Genomic DNA, 18,168 nt, shown 5'->3' on the forward strand with positions numbered 1-18,168 from the left:
CGTTTGCGGTTAAATGACACCAGTTTGGATTTAACGAGGTTTAGTTCGATGAGCCATTGGTTACACCAGTGCTGGATGCAAAGTAAGTCACTCTGGAGAGCTAGTTGATCAGAGGGGTTATTAACTGTGCAACAGATAACACAGTCATCAGCAAAGATAAGGACGCTTCAGGAGACATGCGCTGGTAGGCCGGCAACATATATTAAAAATAGGAGGGGACCAAGGACTGACCCTTGGTCTAACATAAGGGAACAGGAGAGGATCACGCTTGCGGTTATATGACACCAGTTAGCATTTATCAATGTTTAGTTCTATGAGCCATTGGTTACACCAGTGCTGGATGCAATTTAAGTCACTCTGGAGAGCTAGTTGATCAGAGGGGTTATTAACTGTGCAACAGATAACACAGTCATCAGCAAAGATGCAGATGTTTCAGGAGACATGTGCTGGCGGGTCAACAATATATATTAAATATAGGAGAGGACCAAAGACTGACCCTTGCGGCACACATGATGTTACTGGAAGAGAACTAAAAGTTTATTAACATGAACAAATTGGGTACGGTTAGCCAGAAATTCCTTTATCCACTGCAATATCTTAGGATGTAAGTTTAACCAGGAAAGCTTTAGTAGCAAGCATTTGCGAGGAACAGTGTCAAAGTCTTTCGCAATATCCAGGAAGATTGTGTCAGTCTGAAGGTTAGTATCAAGGTTCACATACAGAGGGATGGGACTGCCTAAAGTCATTCTGGAGCAATTTTGGGAACAAGTAAAAGTGTATTTTGGAGCTGCTTGGAGCAAACTAGATTTCACTTTGAAGAACTTTGGCGCAGGCCAATCTGAATTTTGGTGGAATAATGCAACATGGAATATGGCAGTGCCCTTCAAAACCATGACGTAACAGATGAAACGAACACGGGCGCTGTACTGCAACTGTTTCAAGCAACGTCCTAAGCGGAATTTTGAAGCAGGTCACACTGATACTGAGACCGTCTACTGCATGCAAATTTTGGCAATAGTGCCTGCAGATTTTTAATTAGTGATAGCAATCACAAAAACATGCATTCTGCAATAGTGGGTCAGAAATTTTATATGTAGCCCAAGATATTCTTTATATATCCATTTTTCTTTAATGTCTTGACGGCGTGGGTAAAAGGCCTGGAAATGATTTTCAACAGAGTGTACAGAGATGAACTACTCTCGTTTATTACTGCGATAGCAATTATATGGACGCTTCAGGAGTGTTTATGCCATCGCCATCGCTGTGATATTACATATGAAGTCCAAGGGGGATAACATCATCACCGTGCACTGTAGGCTGTTGTGTGACTGAAAGGGTGCAATAGTAAGTCGATGATGGTTGTTCAATCTCACGTATGCAAGGGAGGAAAGCGGAGAGGATGCGCACTTTCTTCTGTTAGGCACAAGACCGAGGAGACAGGAAGGGGTGGGGGGTTCTACTCTGGTGACTGATGCGTATGACGCGAGTAGCGTGGCTGCCCAGGCTCTACCTTGAAAGTGATCTGCGATCTGCGATGGAGACAGAATGCAAATGCGGAGTGCTTATAGCTTTGTGTTGTGCACTGTTTCCACCGCTTGGTTCATGTTGAAGCGAGAAAGAGCACAAAAGTCAACTCACCGACTGCTGCTACCACGCTTCCTCACTCCAGCATTTTGGCAGCGAGTGCATTTAGTGAATGAGTGGGATGTGTTCACATTTGCTTGTGCGCATGTGACACCGTGTTTGTTAATTTAGTTAGTAAGCTAATGATTACAAGTTTATACAACTGATAAAACTACCATCCTTACTTTGTGTAGCTGTCTACTAATTTGCTATCACAATCGATGCTTCACCTTTTGGGCGAAACTACTTTTTCAAAAGGCATTTTTCTTAATAGACCAGGGCGATTCCAAAGCACCTAATGCTTAACTTTCTGGTATAACATAATATTACTGCAATCTGTCTTTATTCCAGATCTTCCATTAGCCCTTCGCGATAGGTAAAGATGGCTCAGGCTTTGCCCACATGGGCATAAACGCAGATTGGAATAGTTTTACGCCATACCGGCCCTGGGCACAGAGATGCCCGCCCACTGGACCCGCTGCAGCGCGTGCCTCCCTAATATCTAGTTCATTCGCAGCACTCTCCGCTTACATTTAGTTGTTTTGCGCCTTGGCTATAGGGAGCACCACAACGCTCGGCCCGCTCAGCCGTATTCTAATACACTCTGAATACTACTTGGCGGAAGCGGCGAAAATTCTAGTGTTATACGCTCAAAAATTACGAGAAACTGATCAGGAGGCACTGTCGCGCGGTGTTCAGAATGTGAACAACTGCACTCTTTTTGAGATAATGAATCCACTCACTGCTCATGGTCACTGCCAGAGCACACATACCGAAGCAGTTCTGGCTCATCGTGGCGCAATTTCGGTCAATTTTCTGTGTTTGGCGCAGTTTAGTGCAGGAATTTGCATTTGTATCAAGATGCCACAATTGGCACGGGAGTCCCACCCCTCCATGCAAGTCATGGACGAAAATGGCTAATTCTGTTTCGCAGGATAGATTCTCAGAGAATTCGTGTTACAACGGATGAAATAAATTAAGTCAAGAAAATTCATTATGTGAGAATATATGACATGTTCCATGCTTTTGCATGGTACAGTTAAACAGATGGGGCAGTAATTAAGAGGTGATTCTTTGTTAACTGAAGACTGGAACATTGTTTCCCAACTTCTAATTGCTGGGTATGCTACCTGTGGAAAGTGTGTGAACAGTAATGATACATATACTGAGGAAGCATGCCAAGTATTTTTTAAGTTTGCTGTTGACTTCGTCAGTGCCTGCAGAAGATGATCTCCTAATATTTTCGATGATCCAGGTGATGGCATGCACAGAAAACGTGACTGACAGTATAAGCAATCCAGATTGGTCAGTTGGGATAGATGGTGGCATATCAGTTTCATTGTGAAGACGGATGAGAATGCGGTATTAAATATACTGGCACATTTAACGCCGCTTGCTTGCTCACCAAAAGTGTTGGCAAGTGTGATAACCGGCGCCTGATGATGGTTTAGTACTTGCCAAAACTTTCTTGGTTTATTGGTAATAGTATCTTCAACAGGTCAGTTTAAGAAAATGCACATTTGGTGTTACAAATGGACTGCAGATACCTTAACTTGACCTCATAGCATTTCTTCCATGCGCATGCACTCAGGTTTCGTTTTGAGGCACGGAAAAGTCGTTTTTGTCCTCAAGTGTTTTCAAGGGTTTTGAAATCATGGTTGGTTATGATTGGCACAATAATGGGAATAAATTTGGTTGTTAGTTCTGCCATATTGGTTTTGAAAGTAAGCCAGTTATTCTCAATTGATCAGGTGTGGAAACCTCTTTCGAAGTTCAGAGAAAAGCTAACAATTGGTTACGTCACCTTCTTGGGAACAATAAGTGGAAAAGACTTTGCTGAACAGCAACAAACAGACCCGGAGCTAAAAAGCTTTATCAAGTACTTGGAAGACAACACCAATGTTGTCCCTAGGGCGTTTAGGTGAGAATTGTCTTCATTTTCCCTGAAAAATGATGTCCTCATAGAGAACTTCTCACCAGTCCATGCCAACTACCTTCTTGTGCCCTCAGCACTGTGTCCAGAGAGGTTCTGCACCCCCTACACGACATCTCAGATTCTCCCGCACGCTATTGAGAATACATGACAAGGATTATTGGCCATGCTTGACCACCAACGTTGCCCATTATGTCAGGACATGCCAAGACTTCCAGTGATGGAAGACACCACAAGAACGGCCAGCAGGATTGCTGCAGCCAATCAAGCCACCTTGCCGACTATTCCAGGAGCTTGGAATAGACATGTTGGGGCTATTTCTGACATCACCATCCAAGACTAAGTGGATCGTCGTGGCTACCGGCTATGTTAACTGCTATGCTGAAATGAAAGCTCTACCGAAAGGTACTGTGACAGAAGTGGCGAAATTCTTCGTTGAGAACATCCCCTTACGGCATGGTGCCTATAAATCCTTATCACTGACAGAGGAACTGCTTTTACAGCGGAGCTTACTCAAGCCATCCTGCAATACAGCCATCCAAGTCACAGCAGGACAACCATCTACACGCAGGCAAATGACTTTACAGAGAAAGAGCCTGAATAAGACCCTCACTGATATGTTATCCATGTATGTCGATGTCGAACACAAAACCTGGGATCCAGTCCTTCCCTATGTAACGTTCACTTACAATATGGCAGTGCAAAAAACAATAAAGGTCACGCCATTCAAGCTGGTTTACGAAAGAAACCCGACAACAACTCTCGATGCCATACTGCCCCAGATCAGTTATGAAGAGAATCTCGACATCGCTACGTATCGATAGCCTGCCTAAGAAGCACAACTCACCTGCCTGCGCATCAAGAGCCAGCAAAAGACAGGCAGCCAACACTACAATCTTTGACAACGCCACATTCAATACCAGTCCGACAAACGTATTTGGGTGTGAAACCCGAAATGCTGACAAGGACTTCAAAACTTTTGCGACGCTATTTCGGAGCTTACAAGGTTACCCGACGTACTAGCGCACTGGTGTATGAGGTCATGCCAGATGGCCTTTCACAATCACAGCGGCGCCATGCATCACCTGAAGTAGTCCATGTGACGAGTCTTTAACCAAGCGGGCACATCACGTCAGCGGGCACTTTGTGCCAGCTGACGAACTGCAGGGCTTTGTTTCTTTGTTGCTTTCTTTGTTTTTCCTTTACTACAAGTGCTTTTGTTTTTCACTTTTGTGTTTGTTTGCACCATCAGGACGATGCTTTTTAAAGGCCAACTGGAACAAAATTTCACTTGGGCTAAATTGACTGTAAATGCCTAGCATATACTCTCAAAGCAATCTTGGCAAAGCCGCAGGGCTGGTAATTGCCTAATTTTGTTATCAGCACCTATTTAAAAAGCGCCTATGCATTTGATGCATGCACTTGGTGGAAAAATGGTAGCGATGCTGATATGGCTAATATTGAAGAGTTGTATGCAACTGTTGATCTCTCAGTTGCGCCTAGGCAGCCAGGCGCATTGCTCACTCATCATTTGCAAGTTGACGGGCGTCTCCCTCAGTGTGCGTTCTTCCTGTTGTGCTTGTGATTCGAGCTGTTCCAAGAATGCCGATGCATTGTGTGGCCGTCTTCTGCAGTTTACAACACTGAGTAGAGAAGCCTGAACACATCTTTCCTGTCCCAGCTTTCAGAGCGAAAACATGCACTGCAGTGCAGCAGGCAAGTGCGATGCGGACAAGCCAACCGACACAAAGCATGTAAACTGTAGCTGACGAAGCTGCACAAGCTACATTTAAACAGCACAGTCACTTACCCATCAAGGTCTGCTTAGAAAAAGCTTTCTCAGGGTAACTGTAAGTACTATACGACGCGATTGCACACAAAAACCAAAAGTAACGTACAAAAGGTAAGTTGTATTCGAAGGCTATATTCTTATATTTATTTATTTATTTATTTATTTATTTATTTATTTAACAATACTGTAGGCCTTTTCACAGGCAGGAAAGAATGGACAGCTTTGAGGACAGAAGTAGGTGGAATAACCTAGTGGTATTTGGAATAGCAGAAGGCGAGAAGGAATCCTTAACTGACCTTGAAGCGAAAGTTTTAGAAGGTGTATTCGAAGAAAAACTTGGCGTCAACTTGAGTACCGTGGAACGAATACATCGGATAGGAAAAAAGAGCGCCCGGCCTCGACCTGCAATTGTCAGGTTGTACGACTATAGGGAAGAAGCTAAAATTTACAAACAATGCAGAAAGCTGAAGGGCAGCGGCGTCTCCATTTCTGGTGATTTTTCAAAAGAAACGCTGGCGAAGCGTAAAATGCTCTGGGATTCCGCGAAACAAGAAAGGGAGGACGGGTACGCGTGCGCTTGAATTACGACAAACTACATGTGGACTGACGTGTACATGTGGGATCAATCAAAGCGCAACCGTGTGAAGGTTCCGTATCCTAACAGACGCCCTACTGCTGGTACGGATGACTGACGGAACAAAAAATGTGATTCGAATGCCTTCCGCTTGATCAATTTGAACGCTAGAAGTTTAGTAAACAAAATTGGAGACTTAGAATATATCCTGGCTAATTACGATCCCCATGTGCTTAAAATAACTGAAACGTGGCTGCGGCCCGAAATACAAGACCAAGAGCTCGTACCACCTAATTACAAAATCATACGAAGAGACCGCGATGCTCGTGGGGGCGGAGTTGCTATTGTATTCAAGGCCGATATTGACTGTGTGCAAATTACTGGCATTCCAACACATGAAAGCATCTGGTGTGAAATTAAGCTAGATAAAACAAGGATAATTCTTGGAACTGTTTATAGACCGCCTAAATCGTCCATTTCCTATCTTGAAGATATGCAGCTTTACTTAGAAAGCTTTAAAAAGCGCAGCTGTCGCATAATTATTGCTGGGGTTTTCAACTTGCCAGGGATTGATTGGTCCACGCTTAGCGCTCAGCCTCGCGAAGATGCCCATTGTGAACTACTTCAGAAATAGTTTCAGTACAACAGGTAGTTCATGAGTGCACACGCGTAGTTGGGAAATCAAGATCTGTATTAGACTTTGTGTTCCTAGACGGGCGATTTGAAGACTACGACGTATTGGTTGAAACCGGCCTCTCGGATCATAAGCTAGTTTATGTGGAGATAAAGCCTACCGCTGTATACTCGAAGGCTGGTAGTATTACGCATGTTCTGTGCTTCGATAGAGCCGATGACACAAGCATTATTGATTATCTTTCGCTGTGTTTTGATGAATTTACTTCGACGGATGACGTCAATGCGATGTGGATTGCGTTTAAAGATATTGTTTTTTACTGCGTAAACAGATTTGTGCCAACTCGGAAGAAGAAAATAAATAAACGGAACCCGTGGATATCCCGCGAAATTATACATTTAAAGCGGAAAATTAACCATGAGAGACAGAAGTCAAACAAAGATCATAATAAAATTTCGGCGCTAAGCTCTATATTGCGCACAAATATGGCTGCTGCTAAAACAAATTACTTTGATGTGACATTAACTAATTTTATGAAGCACGATCCGCACCGTTTTTGCCGCCATTTGTCGCATAATAACGAAGGTCCAAGTGTCATTGTCGCTAATGACGAACTTGTGTCGGACAACTCGCATATGGCAGTATGTTTTAATGATTTTTTTCAATCTGTCTTTACTGACACTTCTGCAGATGCTCTTTCTCCCCTCACTCTAGAATTTCCGTACACATCACCAATGCCTAATATTCAGGTTTCGCATGAAGGCATTGTAGCTCTTTTGCTTAAAATTAACGATAAGAAATCTGTAGGTCCAGACGGCATACCAAATGCCTTTCTGCGCAGATATGCGGAATGGGTAGCTCACTATCTAGAGATCATTTTTAATTCTTCGCTGAAACAAAAACGGGTCTCAGATGACTGGCTGGTCGCAAAAGTAGTTCCGGTTCACAAGTCTGGTGAACGGCAACATATTGGAAACTATCGGCCAATTTCATTCACGTGTGTATGCTGCAAGCTACTTGAACACATAGTTTCAAAGTCAATCTACGCCTACCTTGAAGACAAGAAAACTTTTTTTCCCAATCAGCACGGGTTTCGACAGCACCTTTCGACTGTCACACAGTTGATAAAATGATCAACGATTTTTCAGCTTCCTTGAACAATAGAAAGCAGGTCGACGCTATATTTTTAGATTACTCGAAGGCTTTCGATCTGGTCGTACATAACGAATTAATAAAAAAACTGATGTCAACTTGGGTCACTTGGCATGTGCCACTGAGTATGTGCCGCTCCTCATTCAAACCCTTTCATGCCACTACGTGCTGCTCTTCACTGAACCTCTTTCATGTTAAATTGGGTCATTGGGCATGTGCCACTGGGTACGTGCCGCTCTTCACTGAACCTCTTACATGTCAACTTGGGTCATTGGGCATGTGCCACTGAGTATGTGCCGCTCCTCATTGAAACTCTTTCATGCCACTGAGTATGTGCTGCTCTTCACTGAACCTCTTTCATGTCAACTTGGGTCACTTGGCATGTGCCACTGAGTATGTGCCGCTCCTCATTGAAACCCTTTCATGCCACTGAGTATGTGCTGCTCTTCACTGAACCTCTTTCATGTCAACTTGGGTCACTTGGCATGTGCCACTGAGTATGTGCCGCTCCTCATTGAAACCCTTTCATGCCAACTTGGGCCATTTGGTATGCACCACTAAGTGCTGCTATTCAGTGAACCTCTTTCATGCCAACTTTGGCCATTAGGCATGTCCCACTGAGTATGTGCTGCTCTGCACTGAACCTCTTTCATGTCAACTTGGGTCATTGGGCATGTGCCACTGAGTATGTGCCGCTTCTTCCTGAAACTCTTTCATGCCACTGAGTATGTGCTGCTCTTCACTGAACCTCTTTCATGTCAACTTGGGTCACTTGGCATGTGCCACTGAGTATGTGCCACTCCTCATTGGAACCCTTTCATGCCAACTTGGGCCATTGGGTATGCACCACTAAGAGCTGCTCTTCACTGAACCTCTTTCATGTTAACTTGGGTCATTGGGCATGTGCCACTGAGTATGTGCCGCTCCTCATTGAAACACTTTCATGCCAACTTGGACCATTGGGTATGAATCACTGAGTAAGTGCTGCTCTTCACTGAATCTCTTTCATGTCAACCTGGGTCATCGGACATGTGCCACTGAGTACGTGCTGCTCTTCACTGAACCTCTTTCATGTCAACTTGGGTCACTCGGCATGTGCTACTGAGTATGTGCTACTCCTCATTAAAACTCTTTCATGCCAACTTGGGTCATTGGGCATGTGCCACTGAGTGTGCCGCTCCTCACTGAACCTCTTTCATGCTTTCATAGTTCAGTGAAGAACAGCAACCCAGTGGCACATACCCAGTGAACGAAGTTGGCATGAAAGAGGTTCAGTGAAGAGCGGAACATACTCAGTGGCACATGCCGAGTGACCCAAGTTGGCATGAAAGAGGTTCAGGGAAGAGCGGAACATACCCTGTGACCAAAGTTGGCATGCGAGAGATTCAGCAAAAAGCAACACATTCCCAGTGGCACACACTCAGTGACCCGAATTGGCATGAAAGAGGTTCTCTGAAGAGTGGTGCATACACAGTGGCACATACCCAGTGAACCAAGTCCGCATGAAAAATTCAGTGAAGAGCAGTACATACCCAGTGGCACATACACACTGACCCAGTTGGCAACAGAGGTTCAGTGAAGAGCGGCACATACGCAGTGACCAAAGTTGTCATGAAAGAAGTTCAGCAAAGAGCAGCACATTCCCAGTGGCACACACCCAGTGACTCAGTGTCGTGAAAGAGATTCAGGGATGAGTGGCACATACTCAGTGGCCCATACCCAGAAACCCAAGTTGGCATGAAAGAGGTTCACCAAGGAGCGGCACATACTCAGAGGCATATGACCAGTGACCCAAGTTGGCATGAAAGAGGTTCAGTGAGGAGCGGCACCTACTCAGTGGCAGACGCCCACTGATCAAAGTTGGCGTGAAAGTAGTTCAGCAGAGTGGCGTATAGCCAGTAAACCAAGTTGGCATGAAGAGGTTCAGCAAACAGTAGCACAAACCCAGTGGCATATGACCAGTAAACCAAGTTGGCGTGAAAGAGTTAGATCCGTAGATAACAAAAAAAGCATAAAGTGAAGCTGTTGATGCAAATCACATTAACAGCTTCACTTCATGCACTTCATGCACTTTGACTCATCCTTGACTAGACCAGTGAGTCATCAGTCGCTTGCAGTGACCGCTGCCTCATTTCGATTTCCTGAGAGGCAGGTGCTTTAAGTCTAAATTTACCACATATTCGGGGACCTATGTAGCATCATGTTCTGTTTGTCTGATGAAGAGCACATTATGCACTAATAACCTTCACAATTGTGGCACTACTGCAGAAGTGTAATGCAGCCTTGTAGAGCTGTATTGTTTTGTCTTGTATAAGTCCTACAATGGAAGCCTTGTACCTAAAGCCCCTCAAGTAGCGCCATCCTTTGATCTTTTGCACCACCGCGCGGGCTCTCTGCCTTTCTCTCTTATCCATGCCCTTTGCATCCGCTTCCCTTTGCGAGGGGACTATCGCCATCATGTGACAGCAAGCACTTTTCCCATTTTGTTATTCCTCTGGAAAAGAAAGGTGCTTTCAGAAGTCTCTCCGGCAGCATTTACTGCGGGAGAGACTTCTGAAGGCACACATCATGCTGCCACAAGCATGATGTGGAGCAAAAAAAAGATATCGATGCACCGGATTGGCCATGCTAACTTGAACCGGCCGCTGTTTGTGCGCCTTTGTGAAGCAAGTAGGAGGTTTCTAAATAACACAGTGTATCCAAGGTATTTCTTCTAAAGCTTTTACACTGGGCGATGTTACCACAGATGCCATGCGCTCCTTCATTGTGCACCCTATCGACGCAGTTTGTCCACCTTGAGCAGTAGTGCAATCTTTTTCATGCATAAGCATTCTTTGGCAAATACCACAGAAAAATTTGTCACGCGAGAAGTGTAATACCTTAATTGTATTTGCACAAAAGTGCGTAGTTTGTGAAGACATTTCATTGTTATGAGAGTGTAAATGTTGATAATTGGTAGCTTTTTAAGTGATAAGGAACAATTGAAACAAAAAAATTGAAAATGATCAGAGAGAATACTCACAGGATACATAGTACTCCATAGAAAATGCATGGGGAAGTTAGGGATAGTGGTGGGCCAAATTGAAATTTGGGTGCTGAGCAACTTAATATTTGTTGGCGGACCAACTTAAATTTGGGAAAGGGCCAACATGAAATTTGCAGGTGTGCCAAATTAAGGGGTGGGCAACTTAAAATTTGTGCATGGGCCAACTGAAATTTGTGTGCGGCCCAACTTGAAATTTGAGCATAAGATAACTTGAAATTTGGGTGGGGCCAACTTAAATCTGGGGTGGCCTGACTTGAATTTTGAGGGTCGACTTCTTGAAATTTTGGGATGGCCAACTTGAAATTTGGGGCTGGGCCAACCTAAATTTGAGGGTGAGCCAACTTAATTTTGGGGTGGGCCAACTCGATAGTTGGGGGTGGGCCAACTGTAATTTGGGGCTATGCTTATGCATACTTTGACAACTCCAGTGAAGTTTCTGCACGCTTTTAGATGCAAGAAAAATGAAGTGACTTTCAAAGACTAGCATCTGCATATTTTAAGCTTCTATGTGCAGCCGTGGGAAAAAACACTGTCAATTAAACAGTCAGAATACTCAAGAAACAAATCAGACTTGTGCACAATAATACTTCAACAACAAAAAATGGTGTTTGAGCTTTGAAAATTCTGTGGGATATTCTGCTCATTCAATGAAAATTTACTATATACTTTAGAGTTTCTTTTTCTGAACGTTTGCGACAAATCGTTTCAGGGGCATGTGTTGTTTAATTGACATACAATGTTTTTTGTGTTTTGTTTATTATTTAGGATCATTTTTCGGATGATCAATTTGAGCCTTTGATTATGCACGATTTCAGCAAAAAGAAGCTGAAGTCTTAGCGATGTACCCAGCATGCTCCAAGGTTAGCAGCCAGACTGCGCAAGTGCCAGCATAATAAATTTTGATGTTTATTGTAAGGTTCTAGGTGAAGCCATTATGTCCGAATGGCTGACGTGGCTTCAGTCACTGCTTTCGTCCGCTTTAATGACGTAGCTGTATAACTGAGAAGTCGGCGGGACTGAAAACAGATTTGTAGCTTATATTTCTGATGAACTCTTTGAGGCAGCCGTGCTTCACAGCTACCTGCAATGATTCACAAAACGCATTCATCGAAAACTTGTACAAAGAGACGTGGATGTGTGTGCACACACTATGCCTGTCATGACTCCAAAGCATACATTCTTTTTTACGTTCTTTCCCCTCAAAATTTCATTAGTACCACTATTTCTTCTTACCAGGGTTGAAATAGGGCTCTTGGATGTCATTTCAGTGCGATAGGAATAGGAGCTAAAACAAAAGCACCAAACTAAGATGTTGTCATACCGCTCGCATTAACATGTGGCGTCATCTGCTGCGTTTCATCGGACAAGGGGGCACCACCCTTGAGGGGTGAGAGCGCACGAGGAGAAAGAGGAGAAACGAGTCCAAAGTGGGAGAGGGTGGTAGAGATGGTGCTATGTTTAATCATTGACGGGTTTTACTTGTACCTGAAGACTAATAGATACCAATGGCGGCCTTGTAGAACTGAATAAAATTAAAACGCTTTCATTTCCCTTCCCAACCTGTTTTGCTATTGCAATCAAGACATGGTACAATGTAACCTCCACCAGGGGGCTACAATGTAGACACCACCCACTTGCAGCGATAATTATTTTACTCTTGTTTGCACACAAGCAGCTGAGAGTAAGTTGCTTTGAACTGGTAGAAAGTGAAGCCCGCTTTTCTCTTACAGAACCAAAAAGAAGAAAGTGTTCACATAGGCCTCAAAGCATATTGCTAGAGGGTTCTGTTATTCATTGTACTTTTCTTGATATTTAAAAAGTGCTGACGCTGCCTCACACTGTTTTCTTCTCTTCAATCTAAGCAAACTTTAGTTTGACCCAAATGTCGTAAAATAGATTGAGGGCTTGTTGTCTTGTCAAAAGCAATATGTATTACCTATGATTAAAATTCCTCTCTCGTTTCAGAATCTAATGTGCTCCAAGTTTCTGTATTATAGTGCATACTTTTTCTCAAGAAATAATTGTTGGGCTACTTGGAATCAGCTCTTGGCAAATTGTGCTCACACCAAATGCAGTCTAGCTTCCCTAGCCAAGTAGGTCGCCGTTTGGCAGCTGGCTTCCCTTTGTCGGTCGTGAATGCTGTAGCCAAGACACTACTGCAAAAAGTAAAGCGTGGAGCACGACGGGTGAGGGCACAGGCTCAATGCCCGAAGTTGAGGCTGGAGGTTATACTGTATGTGCACAAAGTGTCACACAACCTTAAAAAGGTCACTATCCGTCATGGCGTGCCTCTAGTCTTTTCTACATCTCGCAAGCTTTCTAAGCTGTGTCCTCGAATTCGCAGTGAAAGCAGACAATGTTGCCCTACAAGGCATAAGAAGCCCTTCATCAAGTGCTCCAGATTTGTGCTTTATGCCATTCCAATGCCTTGTGGTAAAGTGTACATCAGCCAAACCAAACATAGCATGAAACGACTGCTCCATAGCCTCTGGGCTGCATGCCCAACTGGCACGCCGCACGATTGCAGCAGCCAAGAAAATGCCATAGGCTGAGCAGACTTGGCAATTGTGGAGCGCCGACTTTCACTAATGCCCTGCTGCTATTGGGTGTCATCATATAAATCATGGGAGAGCGAAAGGTGCAGCTTAAAGCCACGAAAATTCAAGTAGAGGGTAGCTCTCATTTTGCATGTATTTTAAATTTTCTCTGTCCAACAACTTGGGTTTGAGTGGGTCAATTTGCATAGCTCCTTTTGCTCTGTTTTCTTTGACATGCTGATAATAGATCTATAATATTATCTGCAATGTGTAATATGTCAAGTCTGCTGAAGTGCAGGGAACTAAAGGTTGCCATGGCATGAATGGGCGCCCATTTCATAAAAACATGTCCTTCAAAGATGGTATCAGGTCAATGGAACAGCTAATCTTGTCAGACATTACCGCTTATTTCAGCACGGCTCACAAAGCCAAAGCTGAAGAGATGGACAAAGGCATAAGCAGTTGCCCCATACACTGACAGAGATTTTTGTGGCCTACGATTGTTTGTGTTCTTACTTCAATATACATGAACTAGAAAAGACCTGTGAGAAGTAATAAGAGATGCTGTTATTAATGAACATTCGACCCAAGTGGCAAACAGAAATTGCAAGCTTCATTCATTGCAATTAATGGCTATGCCCACCCAAAAGACATGTTCAATCCGGTGAGTGATATCCAGCTTTATTCATTGTGTTATCAATATTGTATTGGCTTTCTATTCAACTTTAAGTAAACTTTTGTGTGAGAGTACCTTTTTGCTTCCCCTCTAGCACTGCCGCAGGAATTATTGGATCTTACATTTTCCCCTATCAAAGCTTTTTTGAGTGATCTCCTGGAACATATCAACACCATTCTAAGATGCTTAATTACCAATAGATTTCAGACATACTGGTATGGCAAAACACTAATGAGTATAATGCAGAAAAGCAGTTAACAGCTATCTGTGATCACTGCCTACCTGCACTGAGCTAAGCAATGACAGTGACAGCTTTGATATGGCATTTTTCTCTCAGACCGGTGTTATGGATGCAAATGAAGCTCGTATCCAGGTATCATCTCACCACCTTCGGGCCCCCACTGATGGCAGGTGTCTCATTTCACTATCCAAGGCTGCCTTTTGTATGCCACTATCATACTGAAGGCAGGAAGTGGCCACCTGTACTCCAAACTGTGCCCGCACTTCCATCCTAAGCGGCCCTGCTGGTGTGATGAAAACATACAGTGGCTACAGCTCAGGTATTATTGATGTGGGATGCACAACTTTGTGCCTAGTCCTACAAACAATGCAAAGTGTTCTATTGTTTGGCCAGCTTGTTGCAACCATCATTGTATCCTGCTAGCTCATTTGACGGCGTTGGTATAGACCATTAATGGTCTGCTGCCGTGTACTACAGACAGTAACATCTTTGTTGTCGTGGATAGCCTTACCCGGTATGCTGAAACTGCGACTCTCCCTGCGGCTGCCACTCATAACGTTGCTTATTTCATCTTGCATCATTTTGCCCTCCGTCGCAGTGTGCAAAACTGATCAGTGACTGTGTTGTCTTTCTTTCTAGAGCTGTCCACAAGTTCTTAGCCATGCATTGCATTGTCCACCATCTGACTACTGTCTATTTTTTTTACTGTTGCGTAAATTGATATGTGCATGTTTTTATACTGTCGAGAATTTTAATTTTATTTGTTATTATTGACATGAATAACTTCCTCAGTGTCGCTCAGTCTACGTGTTGCTCTCGGTCTTGTTCACGCCTCACTGCTGTCAGAGCGTGTGTGCTTCTCAAGCAACACTACAAAAAGGCGGTCTTTGAGCAATAAAGCAGCAGTTGCAGTCCAGTGCCTGCGTATCTCCTTTTTCGTGTGTGCGTGAACGTGTCTGTGTTTAAGTGCGCTGTTTCATCAATATCATAACTCACCACTAGCCCAATAGTATCTATATAAACGAAATAATTTTTCACTGGGCATTGCGCCATGTTTGCGCTCAACGCGGCGGCGCTTGTTCTGTGCCTCGTTCCTTCGTCCGGTGTTGCGCTGTTCAAAAAATCTTCTGTGTGACAAGACGCACCACTAGCCAAAATGAAGACGCTATTAATTTGGAATTACCTGCAGCTTGCCACGCTTCACAATTAATAAAGCCGACCGCGCCAGCTAGCGACCTTTTTCGCGGAAGGCAAGATCCTCGATTAAGGTCACTTTTGCTTCCCCCCTCGAAAAATGGGAAGCATCGAGGCGCGCTGTAAACAAACGACAACGTGGCTTTTGCCTCTCGGTCTCGTAACGACTTGCGTTGTCGCTTTCTACAGAGCCTAAAAAAAAGAAAAAGAAACGAGGTGAACCTGCGAAAACAGCGGCTGGCGCAGGCAGCGCCTCGCCCTATCGTTTTGCACCAAGCCCGATGACTCATTTCATGGAGGGCCCACAGGAGTCAGCTGTGTGAAGTATGCGATGGTAAACAAACCCGACCGCAACGTCGACGACGCTTGCGCAACGCGCAGCCGACGTCGCGGGGTTTCTCCCAGCCCCGGGCGCTCCATGCGCAGCGTGACACGCACAAGCTGTCTCCGGGCGGCGCGCCACTTGGGCCCGCGAATTGACGGGCACGCTTGCAATACGAGCACAGGCGCGCGCGTGTTAGGCTTATCGCGCTTACCTCGCGCACGGTGGAGGCAACGACGGCACGACGGTGCGATCCTTCACCTCGTAGAAACTATACGGCGTGGTGTCCTGCAGTGTCAACGACGAGGCCATTATTTCGTCGAAGTTTAGGTCGACGCCAGACTCCTTGGAAAGCTGGGACATGAGCGACGTCGTCAGCACGGCACCATCCAAGAAGTAACTGACGCACAGGCAGAGCCCCACTCGAAACCGTTCAATCTAATCGCTGAGACAAACTTCTGCTGCCCTCCTGTTGCGACGTTCAGACGTTCTCGAGGTACTAAGGTACTACGCGCAGCAAGCGCGTCGAACTCTTGAAATGCCTAGTACAACTGCACGATACCACAGAGCACCTTAAAACAAGAAAGGGACACCCATTAGATAGATGATAGATGGATGGCGCACTGACGCAAGTCGCAGAAAACATGTAAGACGCCGCGCTTGCCACCTGATGGCCTGTACTTGCGACTCGTGGCGATACGGGAGTAGTGCGAGTCTCAGACATAGAAACTCTATGGTCTCAGAGGCCCTAGGCAATGCCCTAGGCCATAGAGTTTCTCACTACATTACCTAGAGGGAAATCTGGCGCTGCTGCGCTTTAGTGGTATGCACGGGGAGAGTGCGTCTATTTGTCGAACACGAATCCCTCAAGTGACCTGATCCTAGGTGCCTAGGGCACGTGGCCTAGGGACAGCATCGTTTGCGTACGTCTATTTGTCGTACAAAAATTCCTCACGTGACCTGATCCTAGGTGCCTAGAGACAGCATCGTTTAGGGATTTTTGAGAAGGCGCGATGCTGGCGCTGAGCGACGCCGTGGCGTGTTCGTCCTCGGTGTGATCGTTCTCTCGACCGCGCGTTGTTCAACATTGCTCGTGTGATCGTGCGTGCGTTGCTTGTGTGGTGGTTGTAGGTTCTGTGTTACTTGGCGGAAAGCCGTGAGTAGTGGCGGTGCGGCAGTGCGGCTTTGGCCTCGGTGAGCTCTGGCAGTACAGAATCTGCGTTGTGTGACCCGTGCTTTCTTGAGAACCCGGCGGTGGTGACAATTAAAATATCGAAGTGGCCTAGCGCCTCGGCAGCGAAGTTCTGCGAACCGCGATGTGGCGTCGCCGTGTCCGACTTTGCTTAACGGACATCGAGGGATGTGCTGCTCGCTGCAAGTCATGTAAATGCAACTGCGTCGACCGCCGACTATTCAGCGCTGAATGTGTGTTTGGTGCGCTGTGCTTGAAACGAGTGGTGCAGCCTGGCAGCGGGGGTGGCGGAGGAGCAGAGTGGCTAGGGTTTGCGCGTTCACAGACATGTGCACCCGTCTTGGTCTCATTAGCGGCTGTCGCGGGACTGCGGTGTGCTAGCTCCTTGCCTAGTATGAAGTTTACGACGCTAACACACAGCATGTTCACGTTTTTCCGCGCTGTATGTCATTTCCATGAAGGCCGAGTTGAAAACGAGACATATAATGTTCTTTGCGCTTGTGTGTTGTAAATTACTTTCTATTGTGGAAGTTCTGGGAGTCTTATTACGCAAGGAGTGCGAACGTAAACATAAACACATATGTGTCTCTGAAATTTTGAATTACCCATAATACCTTTCACGACTGATAAGTGGCCTACACGGCCTGTGTGAATCAGCTACTGTATGTTGCGACGCTCTTTCGTGTGGTAGAATGATGCATGGTGCGCGTCTATTTCTTTCCTGTTGCAAAAACCATTTGTTTATTCACTCAATACAAATGTACGGCTTATTCGCCGCAGTACATTTTAGTTACGCGGTGAAGCATACTATAAGTGGGAGGGGGCCGCTGTCAGCCAGCATAGTATGTCCACTTAGGCGATCTGAGAGGCGGCGGGTGCGCGAGTGTATAATTAAAGAACTCTTATTATGTCCAGTGACAGTGGAGATCATTAACTGTAGCACCAAAGTAGTGGACCACTACCAGAACAAAGGCATGTAGTATGCCCATCTCAATTCTTGTGCTTCTGCCAGTCTTTTTTACAGCAATAGCTGCTATGGGCGAACTCCCCTGGTTGTTCTGATGTTACTGGTGTTGTCACTGGAATTCCCGAATTTCTTGCTAGAATATTGCAAATAAAGTTCTCATTGTGCTGCGAGGATTCAAACATGATCAAAAGAGTAGCAGTCCACAATTCTACATTTCAGCCACTCTGCTGAAGATTCAGTCGCGGTGAATACTGATCCCGGAGAGCATGATCTAGCCAACAGGTG

General features: G+C 45.1%; 1 protein-coding gene across 3 annotated transcripts in view; it reads right to left on the minus strand.

The window, feature by feature from the left end:
• Mitf (transcription factor Mitf) overlaps positions 1–16,372 on the minus strand; it is a 352,829-nt gene extending 336,457 nt beyond the window's left edge. For 2 of the 3 annotated variants that reach the window (XM_075694795.1, XM_075694794.1), the window contains exon 1: positions 15,939–16,372. In XM_075694795.1, the coding sequence (XP_075550910.1) occupies positions 15,939–16,087 (149 nt within the window). In that variant the 5' untranslated portion in view covers positions 16,088–16,372. The remainder of the gene's footprint in view (positions 1–15,938) is intronic. The other variant, XM_075694792.1, reaches the window with a different exon arrangement.
• Positions 16,373–18,168: the final 1,796 nt, after the last annotated feature.

The sequence above is a fragment of the Dermacentor variabilis genome, chromosome 6 (genome assembly GCF_050947875.1).
Source record: "Dermacentor variabilis isolate Ectoservices chromosome 6, ASM5094787v1, whole genome shotgun sequence".
Lineage (NCBI taxonomy): Eukaryota > Metazoa > Arthropoda > Arachnida > Ixodida > Ixodidae > Dermacentor > Dermacentor variabilis.